Source organism: Cylas formicarius, unplaced genomic scaffold (genome assembly GCF_029955315.1).
Source record: "Cylas formicarius isolate icCylForm1 unplaced genomic scaffold, icCylForm1.1 PGA_scaffold_1__22_contigs__length_36826433, whole genome shotgun sequence".
Classification (NCBI taxonomy): domain Eukaryota; kingdom Metazoa; phylum Arthropoda; class Insecta; order Coleoptera; family Brentidae; genus Cylas; species Cylas formicarius.
The window spans coordinates 27,856,074-27,873,410 of NW_026844264.1; the positions used below are offsets into that span (position 1 = coordinate 27,856,074).

Genomic DNA, 17,337 nt, shown 5'->3' on the forward strand with positions numbered 1-17,337 from the left:
GTCTTCTCTTTAAGTGAATCATTCAATTTGTCCAGTTGATGACAATAGACTTCTGAATTAATCGTTGTATTGTCCGGCAAAAGCTCAAAAAAAACGATTCCTTTGACATCCCACCAAACGGAGAGCATCACCTTTTTTGGTGAATGTTGGCTTTTGACACGCTTTGAGCCGGTTCATCTTTTCTGCGTTTAACATTGTTGTATACAACCCATTTTTCGTCCCCAGTAATAATCCGCTTCAAAAATGGATCATTTTCTTGACGTTTGAGGAGCGAATCACACACGTCAACGCGACGACACAAATTTCGCTCCGTAAGGACATGGGGCACCCACACATCGAGCTTCGAGGTTAAGCCCATGCCTTTCAAATGGCCATAAACAGTCGAATTCGACAAATTTAATCTCTCACCGATCTCTCGTGTGGTTATTCGCCGATTTGCATCAACTAATGCCTTTATCGCATCTTTGTCAGCTTCGACCGGCCTTCCAGACCGTGGTGTCTTCGACATCAAAATTGCCGGATCGAAATTTTGCAAACCAGTTCTGGCACTGGCGTACTGTTAACACGCCTTCTCCATACACATCCGTCAATTTTTTTCTCGCTAGGACAGCATTTTTACCTTTTCTGAAGTAAAAAAGTAAAATATGACGAAAATGCTGCTTATTGCTCTCCATATTTAAAAGGGCACCAACCAAAAACTACTGCGTAGAATTAATAGAACTTTTTCACACACAAGCCTTGCAATATCAGCTCTCAAGACATATAATGGTTATGCGGCTTAAGTGTGAAGTTGGTTTCGAAAAAACGTAATTAATTCCTCTGACGGGAAAAAACGAAATGACTTTCCGAACAACCTTATAATAGACAATTAAAATACCGGGGGACTTCGACGAGGTACTAGTACAAAATATGCATTATGGATAATTGTCGCCTTCAATTTTATCACTCGTCGTTATCTCCGAAAATGATTTTATTTTATCTTAATTAACTCTCATCGGTACTAGCTAATTTGCCGATCCCGAAAAGACATGTTTTAGTTAGAGTTCTCAAAGCAGAATACAACAGATTTTTTTAAAACAAACGTACGTTCATTGTATTATCAAAACATTAAATTAAAATACAAGTTTTCTCTAAGAACAATTAAATATCTAGAAAAAATTATTTCAAAAAATAAATATTTGTATTGTAGATTCTATGGTCCCTAAAAAAACACGCCCCATACAAAAAATAGTATATTTTGAATCGAATCATTTTCCAAAAATTTATCTGATATTGGAAAGAAAAAAATGTATATCGCGAACTATTTTTTTTGTTATTACTGTTAGCGTTTTCGCTAAATTAATTCATTGGTTCATTAATACTGGAGATTGGTCGTGGTTTTGCAGGAACCTCCAATGGGCTTTTAGATTATGCACTATCAAAGAGCGAAGAGCCTTAAAAAGGAATAATATTCTCGCAATCCTGATAAAGCTCTTGAACATTTTTCCAGACGCGCTTTCGGGAAATACAACGTTTGCCTATGGTTAGTTTGTAAAATTATGCTTCCTTTCTAGGATCGCAAAACATATTAACAACAAAATTGCACAATTTTAGATATTGCTAAAATGGCCTTTGAATCAAATTTTTCCAAAAACAGTGCACATTGGTCAAACAAAATTCGATTTTCGACAAGTTCTGAAGACCACAGGTGCCTTTCCTTACTTCTGGTGTGCATTTCGTATTTTTCCAATTGCATAACTGGCGCTAAGGTATAAATAAAAAAAACATTTTTTTTGTAATTCAAAAATAAAACATCACATTTTGTTAATATAATAGATAATAGAAGAATGCAGAGTTATGATAGGATTAATGAAATTGATAAATAATGAACAGCAAATTCCGTGGAACCCTTTACAACGATGTTTCCTACTTGATTTGGTGCTAAGTGTGCTGACTCACCTGATACCGTGTGGAATTGATGACTTTCTGGAAGATGGGGGGCCACACTGGTATCGTCCCGGTATAACTAATATGGCTTTCAAGAGAAAACGAAAAATTTTAGCTTATTGCGAGTGGTACATAAAAGTCGGGAAGTTGTGGGCTACGACATAGTTTCAAACTGTTTAGAAGTATTAGATCGATTTTCTCGCCACAATTCCAGTGTTAAAAACTCAGTCAGATATAATAAGGGACTGTTTATAGTCACAGGTTTGTATAAATGACTTGAAAAAAGTGATCGCATTTAACAGTTTCAGAATTAGCCAAGAATTTAATTAAAACTGGACCTATAAATCATAAAAAACAAAATTGTTTAAAATCAGTCTTCAATTTCCTACAACATTTTTGCGAAACAAATTCCGAAGTGCTTGATGTCATTTCTTTGGCGATGGCTTATTTGAAACGATACGTCAATCCAACAAACGAAGACCCAATACAAGATCCAAAATTGATCATTTTCGTTTTGAATTTTGTCTGGATGCATTTTCCCACGTCGAATGAATTTTGCGATGAGTTTATCAAAATGGACGGAGTATACCTATTGTTGGATATTACCCAAGTAAATACTGATTTCATTGCAATAAGTTGCAACTACTGGATGAATAATCACAAAATATTTAACGGTACTTGATATGCTATGCAAACAAGCATATACCCTATGCAAACGTACTTACATAAGGAATTTTTTGTACTCCCTTCCGTAAAATATCTAATTATGCGTGTCTGCGGAAAGGGTCACTTTACCACGTGAGTATCTTGCTCCACGGATCCGAGCCCCTTCGGATATTCCGGCTTATTACCACATAGGTTTGGGAACAGTCGGATGTTTTCGGAGACTTCCTGTGAATGAATGTGTGTTGTTTTGCAAAAATATACCTAAAAGCTAAGGGTCCTTGAAAAGTATACAATGCACTCGTTTATTAAACACTAGCTCCGCTGCGCTTCGCTCGTGCCGCTTAAACTCGTGATTCAAATGCCGTTTACCACACTTGTTGCTTAATATACTATAAAAGATCCAGTGTGCAGGACTAAGGAGAAAAACAATATATTCCGCGTGCCTCTAAATTTTACACACTAACCTGCACTTTGCGATATTTTCTTTCTAAACAACGATATCCACGCACTTAACTCGTTTTGCGAGAACCTGTAATGAGATCTAGGTCTATTTTGAGAAAACACTGCGGTAAAAATGCCGCATGCTAACTTATTGACAATCTGTCAGCGGACATGTTGGTTGTTGAATACCGCAAAGTTACTAGTTAAAAGCCAGATTTTAAATCATGCGCATGTTGAATTGACCTCAAAAAAATTTTCATAGTTGCTTTATAAGTTCCTGTATTATTAGCATATGCTGGGCCTCTATATCTCTAGTATCTATAGGGTGCGCAATGATGCTGACCTGCGAAAGTGACACTTTCCGCATGCTTGATCGGTGCATAATTTTATATTTTAAAATAATGAGTAGAGAAAAATATTTGCAGCGGAATCACTTAAATTATGTTGGATTTGTAAATTAAAAACTTAATGTAGATATTAATGAACGAACTGGAAGATAATTTTAGTCGGAGCTTTTATGACTTTTTTCAAAATAATTACGAAACTAATATATAACTAAGTAATACATATATAATAAGTAATACATGTATGTAAAATAATCGTTATAGCCAGTGAAAGGTGTTTGTTGCAGATGTCTTGTTTTACTATAAAGTTGGTGGCACTAGGAGCTTTAGTAGATTTATGTGAAGTGGCGCAATGTATTCCTTACTTGATCACTTGGAGAGCTGCCGACACCGGACAGGGCATCGTGTCCCTACTCATGGCAATATTTCGTGCCGAAAACAAAGAATTACTGGTTAAAACAGGTCCGAATGGAGAAATTTTGGGTAAACTGATTCTAGCTATGATGGTCGCTTCGGTTTTGTTTAGTATTCTTTAATTATGATGTGGTTTTCAAGTTTTCAAGTTTTCAAGTTTTAATTTAAAAATAATACACATTTTTGTTGCTATTTTTTCTTAAACTCTATTTTTGTTTTTTTGTTATGCAATTTAAAGTGTCAATGAATAAATTTCAGAACTTTTTTCCTATATCTTTAGTATAAAAAAAGAGGGGTAGCAAATTATGAGGAAACACTCGTTACAATTTAAAAAATCATAACAATTTAGAAAATAACAATGCGTTGTGTCATATGGCTATTAGATAATATAGCCATACTGCACATGCTTCTACATTTCACCCACCAACTTGCACTTTGCACCATTTTATTTCTGAACAGCAATTTCCTCATTTTCCCAGAACGTTTAACGAGATCTAACGATCCTTTTACATTCTAAGCTGGTATGGGCATAAATATTAAACTTCCTTTACGGTATGGTCAATAGTGAATGTTTTCCAAAAACCTAATTGCAATGTTGGCCTGCCTTTCCTTTAAATCTTGCAACTCAGTCATCGCGAAGCAAGTGGCTTAGCTACCCAAAACGCGAACAATCTTTTATTTTTTTCTCACCTTCTAGTAATTAGGTAACTACTCACAATAATTGGAAAATGTGACATATCGCTAGGAAAGCACCCAAAAAAAGATTTGATCAAAAAAGTGCTTATATTAAACATACACTCAGTTTTATATAGTATGTTTATAGACGAACATATGTTGAAAAGAAAATTGATACCGAACTTTTTCTTCTTTTATAGTTTATTTGAAATTTACTGAAAAATCTTTGCTTTATAGTTCACTCAACTATTTTTACTAACGGTAATATTTACATATACAAAAATGTTTCTTTAAAATACGGAAAAAACTGTACGTCACTGTTTTTTGCAAAAATTAGTGTTGGTGCGTCAAAGTGAGTAAAAAGTGGCTTTTAATTTTTTCGATCTCACACTACAATTCGTCAAATGAATAGTTCACTATAGCAACTATTATTTTGAATTAAAAATTAACAGTAACACTACAACTTTGTGGTGTACAATTTTTTAGCAAAAACAAATGTAGTTGTCTACATGAGCGCCGCTGATGTAAGTGGTTTGGAAATAGTATATTATGCAACAAGTGCGGTAAACGGCATCTGACTCACGAGTTTATTTGACACGAGCGGAGCGAGTGTTTAATAAACGAGTGAGTTAAAAAGTTTACCGAACGTGTTGCACACTATACTTTTTCTATAACCGTTACTTTTTGGGTACATTTTCGCAAAACAGCACGAATACATTCACTGACATGACCGTCAGAATTGACAAACATCAAAATTCAGGACGTGGGAAATATCTCCGAAAAATTGCTCCCAAACCCGTGCGGTAAAATCCCGAAAATGTCCGAAGTGATTCGGATCCGTGGGAAACGAAACTGACGTGGTCTTCTCGCTTCCCGCAGGCTAGATCGGTGTGTAATTAGGCATTTTACAGATGGGAGTGGAAAAACATTTTTGTACACATAAACTTGAGCGTCATTCCTACAATTGGGAGTTCCAACACCCATCGATATGTCAAACCGTAATAATAAAAACGTATTTTTAGATCTGCACTGAATTTTCTTCTCAACATTATGTAAAATCCCGTATATAAGAAATACCCCTGCCTTCGAAATTTTCTTGAAGTTGCAACTTAATTTTTCAAGATACCATGTTGCCTATTATGGGAAAGGTGCAATTCTACGAAACGTTTTGCATGTGCTCAAAGTCCAGCGGATGCGCCTCGATCGCCGACTTGTTTTTAAGTTGTAGACCGAAAGTTTACTGCCTTGTGCAAATACTTAACAATTTGCAACGCGAAACCGTCGAGATTGCCAACGACTTTTATCAACTATACAACGAAAAGTTATCCGTTGAAGACGAGGTATATATACCGATAAAAATTGATACATTTATTGTTATCTGATATTGTCTTTTATAAAATACAGATTACGTTGTTACTTGCTGACAATTTCCTTGCGCTCAAGCAATCGGAGCAATGGACGGAGCTCTTAAAGGAACTAGAAAAATGTGGTAATGTTCTCACACCTTCTGACAAAGTCACATTGGATACGATGATAGAAGTTACGCACAAATGGAGTGCGTGTTTAAGGAAAACGCAGATGATGGTGTTAAATGAAAGTCACTCAGAAGTATGTTTCCGAGCTATAAAAGTCACGTTTATGATGATTGATGAATTCAAGATATAATGCATAAAAATGCGTGGGAAGTGTGAATTGTTTGATATTTCGCTATTCAAAACAAGAGTATAAAGACTGTAGAATCTACTAGCTTTATGCAAGACTTTCATATAATTATTGCATCAAAAGATTAAAACAAAATAACATAACTGGTCATAAACAATACTTCAGTTAATGGCCCATCGTCTTTTTTTCCATCCCACTACATCCCCTATGTCTGATGATGTAATTTTTTAAAAAGATTTGTTGTTTAGTTTTATTTACGTATCTCATATTGACCATGTTTAGAAATGACGACGATTTGAGAGGATCAATTTTGCTTATCTCTAATTCTAAACCTCCATTTGGTTCAGTTTTTTATTATGTTAATTTTCTCAATTTTTTATATTCTTTATTTTGCTTTTTAAATATTAGAGGATAAGAAAACTGATACAATTAAGAAGTCAAAAATGTTAAAAATATATTTAAAAGCAATAGCCGCAATATTTGTAAGAATTATTAATTAAATATGAAAATTCAACAAGCTATGAACCATGTGATGACCTGAAAACATTAGATAGATAAATTTGTGCTTAGTTCACATCATATTATCATTGAAGCACATGACAACCGGAGTAAGTTTTAAAATAAAATATTTTTTTAGGAATGTGCAAAAGAAAGAAGCTTCTATAGACTACTGCGAGAAGGTCGCTTATCCGAAGCCTTGGGTGCTCTATCGAGGATCAAGTACATAGCAAGATGTTCGGAACGATTGTTTCGTATTTCTTCGAACTTAAACTTAAGGAATCAAATCGACAAAAGTTTAGAACACGAAACTGAACACAGAAAACTGCACAGAACGCTTATGTCAAACTTATCAGTAAACGTAAGCATATCATCCGGTAGTTTTATCTATCTCAAAAATCTTCACATAGTGCCAGCATTCCCAATCGGTGAGTGTTCCTAGTGGAGTGTTCTCCTTCGTTGAAGTCAAAGAGGACCTCAGTCTGATATCTCCAATTCCTTCCCTATCGGATTTTGTTCCAGTTGACGAATGTTCCCCGAATAACGATTTAACATCGAAAATCATAGAGTGCAATGAGACAGAAATCCAATAAACTTTATTTTCTTTTTTGAAATATAAAAACTGAATATCATTGTGTTTATTTATAATATAATTAATGGACCAAGAAATACTACCAAAATGTAGGATAAGATAAATATAATGAAATTCGGAATTATGGCTTTTGTTGAATTTATTAACTTATTTTAATTTTTCCCTCAGCTTAACATCGATTTCCAAAAAGTTTTAGTTCATTAGACGATACATTAAAATTATAATCAGCCACATGAATTGATGTTGGCTGTTCGAATTGCTCTGACCCATAATAAATAAATACACAAATTGGAGCAAGTAAACTTCTAACTTCTACATTTTATAACTATTGTTTTCTGTGGTCGATTATAACGGACTGTTGACAGCTAGACGAAGAGGAGGCGGAATGGAGAATAAAAGTACACATGTTTAGATAAAAGACCTGTTAATAACAAAACAAACACCACGTTTACTAGAACATTACCATAACCATAGCAAAATGTCTCTTTTTCACCTCATAATTTTTACACTGGAAGAATTGATCATTTAGTCGTCAATGGTCGAGTGTTTCTTGTAATTTCGCCCGTGAAGCAGTGAATATTATATATATTTGATCTTCATATTGGTCTATGATGGTTTTGTTAAGAATGTTCATGTTGCAATTATGAGTAAATCCAAAAAACCTCGCAAAAGATACGAGTCTGAATCAGATTCAGAAAGTATAGACAGCGAAGAGGAAGCCCGTCGACAGGATCTTCAAGAAAGAGACGCATTCGCAGAAAGATTAAAAAAACGAGATGCATCTAAAACTAGAAATATTGTCCATGCTTCAGATCGCAGGGCTTACGAAGAAGCAGCGAAAAGGTTGCAATTGGAAAATGCCAATCGGGATAAAATTATTCCCATGCTTCGAGTTCAGTCCAGGAGGAAATATTTAGAGAAAAGGAAAGAAGACAAGCTTATTGAACTAGAGGCAGATATTGTAGATGATGAATATTTATTTGAGGAGGAAATGTAAGTCTTGCTTATATTGTCTAGGTAAAATCAAGTTAAGTAAACTTTTAGTCTAACTGAACGAGAGAGAAAAGACCGGGAACACAAAAAGCAGCTGTTGAAACTAGCACAAGAACATGAAAAGGCAAGAGAACTTGAAAGAGTTCAAAGATATCATATGCCCAGAGATTTGGGCAAAGATTCTGTATCAGATTATGTGGAAGTTGATGAATTGGAAAAAGTTCCTCAGTCAGAACAAAAGAAATGGGAAAAGGATCAGATGGCTTCAGCTGTCTTTAAATTTGGTGCCAAAGATGCGTCGAAGAAAGAAGATGATTATGAGTTACTTTTAGAGGATCAGATTGATTTCATTCAAGTTCTACAAATGCCAGGTAACACAATAATGTGGTAGCAGTGTTAAATATAAGAGTAGTGAAAAAATTGGAGATACAGATAGTACCTTAACTTAAATAATAATAACACATAAACTGATATTAAATTTCTAAACATGTTGTAGGGACCAAAACAAAAAGTAAGGAGCCTCAGCTCACAGAGTATGAAAAAAAAAAGTTAAGTATAGAGGAGACTAAAAGAAGTTTACCAATATATCCTTTTAAGGAGGATCTAATTCAAGCAGTACATGAACATCAGGTTTTAATTATTGAAGGGGAAACTGGGTCTGGGAAAACCACTCAAATTCCTCAGTATTTACATGAATCTGGGTTTACTGTAGATGGTAATTTTTTTCTTTTTGAAATTAAGTCCCACAGTTTATTGATTTCATTGTTAGGTAAAAAAATTGGCTGTACACAACCTAGAAGAGTGGCTGCCATGTCAGTTGCTGCTCGTGTGGCTCAAGAAATGGGAGTGAAGCTCGGAAATGAAGTTGGATATGCAATTCGTTTTGAAGATTGCACTTCTGAAAGAACTCTTATAAAGTACATGACAGATGGAACTTTGCATAGAGAATTCCTTTCTGAGCCTGATTTACAATCCTATGCTGTTATGATTATTGATGAGGCTCACGAAAGAACTTTACACACTGATATACTATTTGGTCTTGTCAAGGATATAGCCAGATTTAGGCCTGATTTGAAGCTATTAATTTCCAGTGCTACACTAGATGCCCAGAAATTTTCAGAATTTTTTGATGACGCCCCTATTTTTCGGATTCCAGGTAAAAAAAGAAGGCTCTACTAAAAATAACTAATTACATTATAATTTTAGGAAGAAGGTTTCCAGTAGATATTTATTACACAAAAGCCCCCGAAGCGGATTACGTGGATGCATGTGTCATATCAGTGTTACAAATTCATGTTACCCAACCTTTAGGAGATATTCTTGTATTCCTCACTGGGCAAGATGAAATCGAGACGTGTCAAGAATTGTTACAGGATCGGGTGAGGAGGTTGGGTTCAAAAGTCAAAGAATTAATCATTTTGCCTGTATATGCAAATCTTCCAAGTGATATGCAAGCAAAAATTTTTGAACCAACTCCTCCTGGGGCTAGAAAAGTCATTCTGGCGACTAATATTGCAGAGACTTCATTAACTATAGATAATATTATTTACGTGATAGATCCAGGATTTGCCAAACAAAATCATTTCAATTCAAGAACAGGTAAAAACCACTGTTAGAATAAACAAAATAAGGTAGAGTTAAGTGAAATTTAATTCATACATATAATATATATATATATATATATATATATATATATATATATATATATATATATATATATATATATATATATATATATATATATATATATATATATATATATATATATATATATATATATATATATATATATATATATATATATATATATATATATATATATATATATATATATATATATATATATATATATATATATATATGATGACACTATACTCCGGGATATCATCCGTTCGCTCGTTGAACTCCGACTGGAATCCTGCATCCGACTGGAATCCTGCAAATCCTGCATCCGACTGGAATCCTGCAGACGTTTCGCCAAAATCTCACTTGGCATCTTCAATGCTCGCGCTCCGAAAACACTTCGAACACGGAGCGCGAGCATTGAAGATGCCAAGTGAGATTTTGGCGAAACGTCTGCAGGATTCCAGTCGGATGCAGGATTTGCAGGATTCCAGTCGGAGTTCAACGAGCGAACGGATGGGATGATATCCCGGAGTATAGTGTCATCACATTTTTCCATCCTCCGTGAATCAATACGTGAGAATATATATATATATATATATATATATATATATATATATATATATATATATATATATATATATATATGTATATATATATGATGACACTATATTCCGTGATATCATCCGTTCGCTCGTTGAACTCCGACTGGAATACTGCATCCGACTGGAATCCTGTGTTCGAAGTGTTTTCGGAGCGCGAGCATTGAAGATGCCAAGTGAGATTTTGGCGAAACGTCTGCAGGATTCCAGTCGGAGTTCAACGAGCGAACGGATGATATCCCGGAATATAGTGTCATCACATTTTTCCATCCGTGAATCAATACGTGAGAATATATATATATATATATATATATATATATATATATATATATATATATATATATATATATTACAATTAATTGACTAAGAAACACTACAAAAAAGTAGGACGGGGTAAATAAAGTGAAATGCGCAATTTTGGCATTTGTTGAATTTATTAACTTATTTTAATTTTTTGCTCAGTTTAACATTGACTTCCAAAAAGTTCTATTTTTCTTAAAAATAATAATTACCCTGACACTCTACTACCTTATTATGTAAGTAACTAAACTAATCTAAAAATAAAACAAACTATGATTCAAAAGGAATCAAAATAAAGTTGTCTATTTTCAAATATAAATTTACAACTTTCGGTCTTACTTCTATTTATTGTATCTTTATCAGTTTTTTTTAAGAGAAAGCATATATAGTGTAGTTTCTAAATATTTGAAATTATTTTTATGAAATTGACTTCTAGGCGTGGGCACTTGTCCTTGTCTTTTTGTTATTGTTCTAGTGGGATACAGATGACTGATTGGGCTTAAAGTGACTTTATTGTGATAAATATGGCAACAAACTGTATATAAAATTCAGCAAGCAAATGTTAACTTTTGTGGTATAGAGAAGAGTGAGTTGATGTTAGTGATATATATTTTTTAATTACTTTAAGGATTTTATTGTGATATGTGATAAAATTCTTAATGTCTCAATGCAGTGGCGTACAGTTCTCCCCACACTATTATTCTACAAGATTAATACAGCATTAATAAAAGTTGCTCAGTTGCATATTACTTTTTGCAAAATATGTGACTTAGTAGTAAAAGCAATTCTAAGGGAGTGATCATATTATATAAAAACATTTTAGGCATGGAAAGTTTAATGATTGTACCGATATCGAAAGCATCGGCCAATCAACGGGCTGGTAGAGCTGGACGTGTCGCGGCTGGGAAATGTTTCAGGTTGTACACAGCTTGGTCGTTTAAACATGAGCTGGAAGATAATAAATACAGCGAATCAATCTTGGGAACGCAGTTCTTATGCTAAAAGCTCTTGGCATAAATGATCTGGTTCATTTTGACTTTCTAGACCCTCCGCCGCACGAAACTCTGATACTTGCCCTGGAACAGTTATATGCTCTTGGAGCTCTGAATCATCACGGGGAGTTGACAAAACTGGGAAGGAGAATGGCCGAGTTTCCTGTAGATCCTATGATGGCAAAGACACTTCTTGCTTCGGAAAAGTATGAATGTATGAATGCTCATATTATACTAGTGAAAAGAAAAAAAAATGCTGGGAATTTAAATGGTTATAAAATTCAATTCGGAGATTAAACTCCAACAAATATATTATAATTTAAATATGTAATTGTACATCTTTTTGTTGCTTAATTGCAGTAATTATTGTCTGCAAATTTTATTTTAGATATAAGTGTTCCGAAGAGTGTTCCGAAGAGGTTGTAACCATAAGCGCCATGCTGTCCGTTAATGGTGCAATTTTTTATAGACCAAAAGACAAAATAATTCATGCAGATACCGCCAGAAAAAACTTTAATCACATCGCAGGTGATCACTTAAGCTTGTTAAATGTTTACAATCAGTGGAGGGATACAGATTACTCAACGCAATGGTGTTACGAAAATTTTATCCAGTATAGGTTGGAATGCTAATTTTCATGTGTTAATAAAAATCCTTTTTATTTTTTTATATCCTCAGGTCGATGAGGAGAGCGAGAGATGTGCGGGAGCAGCTAGTTGGTTTAATGCAAAGAGTTGAAATTGAAATGGTTTCGAATATTACGGAAACCGTGAATATAAGGAAAGCCATTACTGCCGGTTATTTTTACCACATAGCGAGACTCTCAAAAGGTGGCAATTACAAAACAGTGAAGCACAATCAGGTAAATCAAAAAATTCATTTCAAAAGCGCTTTAGCGCATTATAATAATGGTTGTGTATTCCTTATTATTTGTCATTATTTTATAATTTATTCAACTATATTCACTCAGCAAAGTAATCATCAATACAATCCATTATGTATTTCAAATTTAGGTTTAATTAATGTAGTAAACTGTGAATCATTCAATACTTTCGTCAACTTCAAAAAGTCTTGTCAAAAAACACCAAATTTCAACTACTATAAATGTCATGTTATCTTTTAGAAGTCACTTAGAAAAGATGGTCACAGGCACCGTTTAAATGTTGGGTTTTATTTTATGGAATTGTGATACTTTATTTATATTTTTCATTGATAAGAAATAAATTAGAACGTGCATCATTAATATGGTCTCCAGTAGAGGCAAAATATGACCTCATGGTGTCATGGTAGATCAAGCGCAAAGAAAGTGTTTAAAAAATTTATCTTTTATCCTTTCCAAAAATGCAGCTAATTAACGGAACTATTAAATACATACTTATCCATCTTTCTTGGAACAATTTAATTTGCAATATTTTCTCAATACTTTACTTTGATTTGTATAATTTAGTTTTCTTCTTTCTCAAGAAATCTGTCATGGACAAATATGGTTACTTCTTTGTTATGGCTTGAATAGCCAAATAAATATATAAGGACACAGATTTTTAAACACTGCTTGATTGATATAGTCTTCTGTAAAAATGCAAACAAAACAGATTGCAAGATGATTTTAATCAAATTATATTTGAGAGCAAATGACAATTCATTTTTCATTGGCTTCACCTGCTCAATGCAATATTTTTTTTGGTAGTCTCAAATTCCACCCTTCCTAGGTCGTTTAAATCAAATTGGATACACAACTTAGTAACTTAAATAATGCAATTGTAATAGATTTGCATTTCGAATCTTCAAACTTTTCTTCACTTTAGGTGCAATGAGTTCAAGTAAAATTGTTTAAATTTGATTTTTTTTTTTTGTTAGAGTGTAACAATTCATCCCAACAGTTCCTTATTCGAGGACCTGCCCAGGTGGATCCTCTATCATGAATTAGTTTTCACAACAAAAGAGTTTATGCGGCAGGTAATTGAAATCGAAAGCAAATGGTTATTGGAAGTGGCACCACATTACTACAAGCCCAAGGAGTTAGAAGATTCAACAAATAAAAAGGTGCCCAAAACAGTAGGGAGAAGCACGCGAACCGATTAATTTGTGAACGGAATTGAAAACTACAAAAATTAAAAAATTATAACAATATATTTATAACAATATACATCATTGGAAATTTTATTATTAAAAACCAGCAACTACAATTACATACAAAAATTAAATGCAGTGGCTCAGATCGACAGATGACTTATAAAATGATGACAGCAAGTCTCTAAACATGAAACAAAAGGAGCTGCACAGTCTTTAAAAAAATTCAAAATCAATTAAAAAAAAAATTCTGGATGCACCCATACAAACCCCGACACAAATAAAGACATTTGCGTTGAACCAGGTCTTTGCACTTGCACAATTTTCTGTCAAAAACACTTAACGAAAATTATTTTTGACAGACATGATTTTCTTGAGTTTTAAGTCTTGTAAATTTACATCATTCCACCCATGCCGCCCATGCCCCCCATTCCTCCACCTGCTGGTATTGCCGGTTCCTCTTTAGGAATTTCAGTTATAACTGCTTCTGCTGTTGTTAATAGTGAAGCTACTCCAGATGCATCTACTAAAGCTGTTCTGACAACCTGGTAAATTCGGACAAAGCTATAGTTGTAAATTCCACACAACAAATTAATTAATACCTTTGTGGGATCAATAATTCCTTTTTCAAACATATTTCCGTACTCATTGTTTAAAGCGTCATAACCATAATCTCCAGATTGTTGTTCAACTTTCGCCACAACTGCAGCTCCATCTATCCCTGCGTTTTTGGCAATAGTCATGCAAGGGATCCTAAGAGCTCTTCGTACAATTTCAATTCCTAAAAGGATTATATTCATACCACTATAAAAAAGAAATTAGGTAACGCACCAATTTCCTGATCTTTATTTTGAGGTTTCAACTGATCTAAACTAGAACTGCATCTCAACAATGCGGTGCCACCTCCAGGAACAATTCCCTCTTCCACGGCAGCTCGAGTGGCATTCAAGGCATCTGTGACACGATCTTTTTTCTCGTTTACCTCAACCTCACTGCTACCACCAACTTTCACTACGGCAACACCTGAAGCAAGACGAGCCAATCTCTCTTGCAACTTTTCTTTTTCATATTCTGAAGTTGTGTTCTCTATCTGATCCCTAATTTGATCAGCGCGGCGATCCACGTCTTCCTTTTTGCCCTTTCCTAAAAGTGTTCACACTCATTTCAAAGGAATCTTAAGTTTTTACATACATTATCCAATTTGTTAGTGTTGTCAAATTATTTGATTCTTGATGGGTAAGTGATATTTTTGTTTGTTTTAATTTTTGGACTAGGGCCCACCTATAAACTTTATGATATCTTAACAATAAAATTAGCAAAAGATTTAAGAAGAATTTATTGAAGAATTTCCAAAGGAATAAATAGAATCAATCAAAAAAACTAAAACTTGGTATTATCTTAAGAATCTTCTATTTTTTTCAAAATATCAAATCTAAATATGAAAAACTAAATTATATTACCATCTAACACTTACCTCGCAACAGTAGTGTATCATCTTTAGTAATTACAATTTCCCCAACTTGCCCCAAGTCGGATGGTTTGACATCTTCAAGTTTGACAATATCCGCATCATCTCCAAATACAATGCCTCCAGTAGCGATAGCCATATCTTGAAGTGTAGATTTTCGATTGTCACCAAAACCTGGAGCTTTTACTGCAGCAACTTGAAGTCCAATACGTAATCTAAATAATTAAAAATTTCAAAATGTTAAAATTTTGTTCATTTTACAAAATTACCTATTAACAACCAAAGTTGTTAGAGCTTCCCCATCAATATCTTCAGCAATTATTATTAAAGGTTTTCTTTGGGCGTTTGCTAATTCTAATGCTGGAACAATGCTCTGCACAGAAGAAATCTTTTTCTCGCTGAATAAGATTAGAGCATCCTGATACTCAACTTTGGCACCTTTAGTTGTGTTTACAAAATATGGTGAAATGTATCCCCTGTCAAATTTCATCCCTTCAATAACTTCAAGTTCATCCTTCAAAGTTTTGCCATCTTTGACAGTAATGACACCATCTTTTCCAACTCTCTTCATAGCATCTGCAATCAAATTACCCACTGATAAGTCACCATTAGCTGAAATTGTCGCCACTTGGCATATTTCTTCAGGAGTCGTCACAGGTTTGGACAAAGTTTTTAAAGTTTCTGTAATCTTTTCAACAGCAGCCATAATTCCTTTTCGGATTTCCACTGGATTAGCTCCTTTTCCTAGATTTTCAAAGCCTTCTTTTGCAATAGATCTTGCTAATACTGTGGCAGTGGTAGTACCATCTCCCGCTTCTTCATTTGTATTATTGGCAACATCTTGGACTAGTTTAGCACCAATATTTTGGAATTTATCTTTTAGTTCTACACCCTTTGCAACTGTTACACCATCCTTAGTGATTTTAGGTGAACCCCATGACTGTTCAATGATTACATTTCGGCCCTAATTAATAAAAAATAATTATTTAAAAAATTCTGCTATATCTATTCAACCATGGTTTAACACATGAAACTTATGCAATTACCTTGGGCCCCATAGTAACAGCTACGGCATCGGCTAAGATATCAACCCCTTGAAGCATAAGGGCCCTGACTTCAGGTCCAAACCTGACATCCTTAGCGTACCATCTCTGCAATTGATTGACTTGGTGAGCCTTGCGTAATGCCACTGATCGCATGGCTAACGGTACCCTGTACATCTAGAATTAAAATTTACATGAATGTAAAATGAAAAATCGCAAAATATTTTTTAAAATAAAACTTCAAAATGACAAGCTAGGATTTTTTCTTGGTTTACTAGATCAAAAGATAAAAATTGGAAAAAAAAAGTTCAAAGAAAAATTGTTGTATTAGGTATTTATCGTGTGACTTGGATTAGATTGCAAGAATAAAAGCACATGGCGAACATGTTTTACAAAGGGGTTACAAAAGATTAGAACATAATAAATTACTATAGTTTTAATTAATACACCTTCCTACACATACGTACCTTGTTAAGCAACGTAAAATGGTGGAGAAAGTTCAGTAAAAACGCCGGCAATAACTTAAAAACCTTTATCCGAAAACGCCGAACTTGAACGAACTTTGAACGTTTGCCACTTGATTTCGTGATTCGAGAATCCAGAAAATGCTCGATTTTCTACCACTGAAAAGATTTGGTAAATTCCACTGAAACGGAATCGAAAACAACTATGGATGTGGATATTCGCCCAAAAACGGTAAATCGAACAATCTACTTTTATTAATATAAATTCGGCAGAGTAAACCTTGACGAAACGAATTTTATCGACTAGAAGAAGCAAATCTCAAAAAAATATGCTGGACTTTCGATGGAACCAATGTAGATGGCGGACGTTGCTCCTGCCTGGTTCCAATAAAATTGTAGAAATCGGTTGAAATTAGTGTCGTTTAAAGAAAATTTTGTTTTGTACATTTGTTTTCTGAAGTGATAGAGGTGCAGTGCCTATAATTTCTAGAAATAGTGTTCTTTTTACGCGGATGTACATGGATTTGTGATGTGTTATTCCATGATCTATATGTTAGTACGGTT

At 34.1% G+C, this 17,337-nt stretch overlaps 3 protein-coding genes across 3 annotated transcripts in view; 2 read left to right on the forward strand and 1 right to left on the reverse strand.

Moving 5' to 3' along the window:
- Positions 1-7,512, forward strand: part of LOC132697150 (uncharacterized) — a 13,922-nt gene extending 6,410 nt beyond the window's left edge. The window contains exons 6-15 of the mRNA XM_060662442.1: positions 1,386-1,522; positions 1,594-1,748; positions 1,816-1,988; positions 2,042-2,187; positions 2,235-2,536; positions 3,665-3,860; positions 5,589-5,806; positions 5,871-6,074; positions 6,766-6,987; positions 7,037-7,512. Of these exons, the coding sequence (XP_060518425.1) occupies positions 1,386-1,522; positions 1,594-1,748; positions 1,816-1,988; positions 2,042-2,187; positions 2,235-2,536; positions 3,665-3,860; positions 5,589-5,806; positions 5,871-6,074; positions 6,766-6,987; positions 7,037-7,219 (1,936 nt within the window). The 3' untranslated portion in view covers positions 7,220-7,512. The remainder of the gene's footprint in view (positions 1-1,385; positions 1,523-1,593; positions 1,749-1,815; positions 1,989-2,041; positions 2,188-2,234; positions 2,537-3,664; positions 3,861-5,588; positions 5,807-5,870; positions 6,075-6,765; positions 6,988-7,036) is intronic.
- A 224-nt stretch (positions 7,513-7,736) lies between these two features.
- Positions 7,737-13,848, forward strand: LOC132696011 (pre-mRNA-splicing factor ATP-dependent RNA helicase DHX16-like). Its single transcript, XM_060660530.1, is given in 10 exon segments — positions 7,737-8,211; positions 8,263-8,582; positions 8,708-8,926; positions 8,981-9,367; positions 9,418-9,810; positions 11,560-11,694; positions 11,697-11,934; positions 12,117-12,347; positions 12,407-12,590; positions 13,586-13,848. Coding segments are annotated over 10 exon segments (2,682 nt in total). The 5' UTR covers positions 7,737-7,861; the 3' UTR covers positions 13,811-13,848.
- Positions 13,849-13,906: 58 nt separating this feature from the next.
- Positions 13,907-16,913, reverse strand: LOC132696012 (heat shock protein 60A). Its single transcript, XM_060660531.1, has 7 exons — positions 16,777-16,913; positions 16,313-16,486; positions 15,536-16,230; positions 15,273-15,481; positions 14,630-14,941; positions 14,401-14,579; positions 13,907-14,343 (listed from the first exon to the last, which is right to left on the reverse strand). The coding sequence occupies exons 2-7, from the start codon at positions 16,484-16,486 to the stop codon at positions 14,194-14,196; spliced, it is 1,719 nt and encodes a 572-aa protein (XP_060516514.1). The 5' UTR covers positions 16,777-16,913; the 3' UTR covers positions 13,907-14,193.
- Positions 16,914-17,337: the final 424 nt, after the last annotated feature.

What these genes read in the sequence shown, in the direction of transcription:
- LOC132696012 (XM_060660531.1), bottom strand. Translation starts at nt 16,486, where the DNA reads ATGTACAGGGTACCGTTAGCCATGCGATCAGTGGCATTACGCAAGGCT. An exon ending in TGATACACTACTGTTGCGAG is followed by an intron (nt 14,942 to 15,272) that starts GTAAGTGTTAGA and finishes GAACACTTTTAG; the next exon opens with GAAAGGGCAAAAAGGAAGAC. An exon ending in GAATTATTGATCCCACAAAG is followed by an intron (nt 14,344 to 14,400) that starts GTATTAATTAAT and finishes CGAATTTACCAG; the next exon opens with GTTGTCAGAACAGCTTTAGT.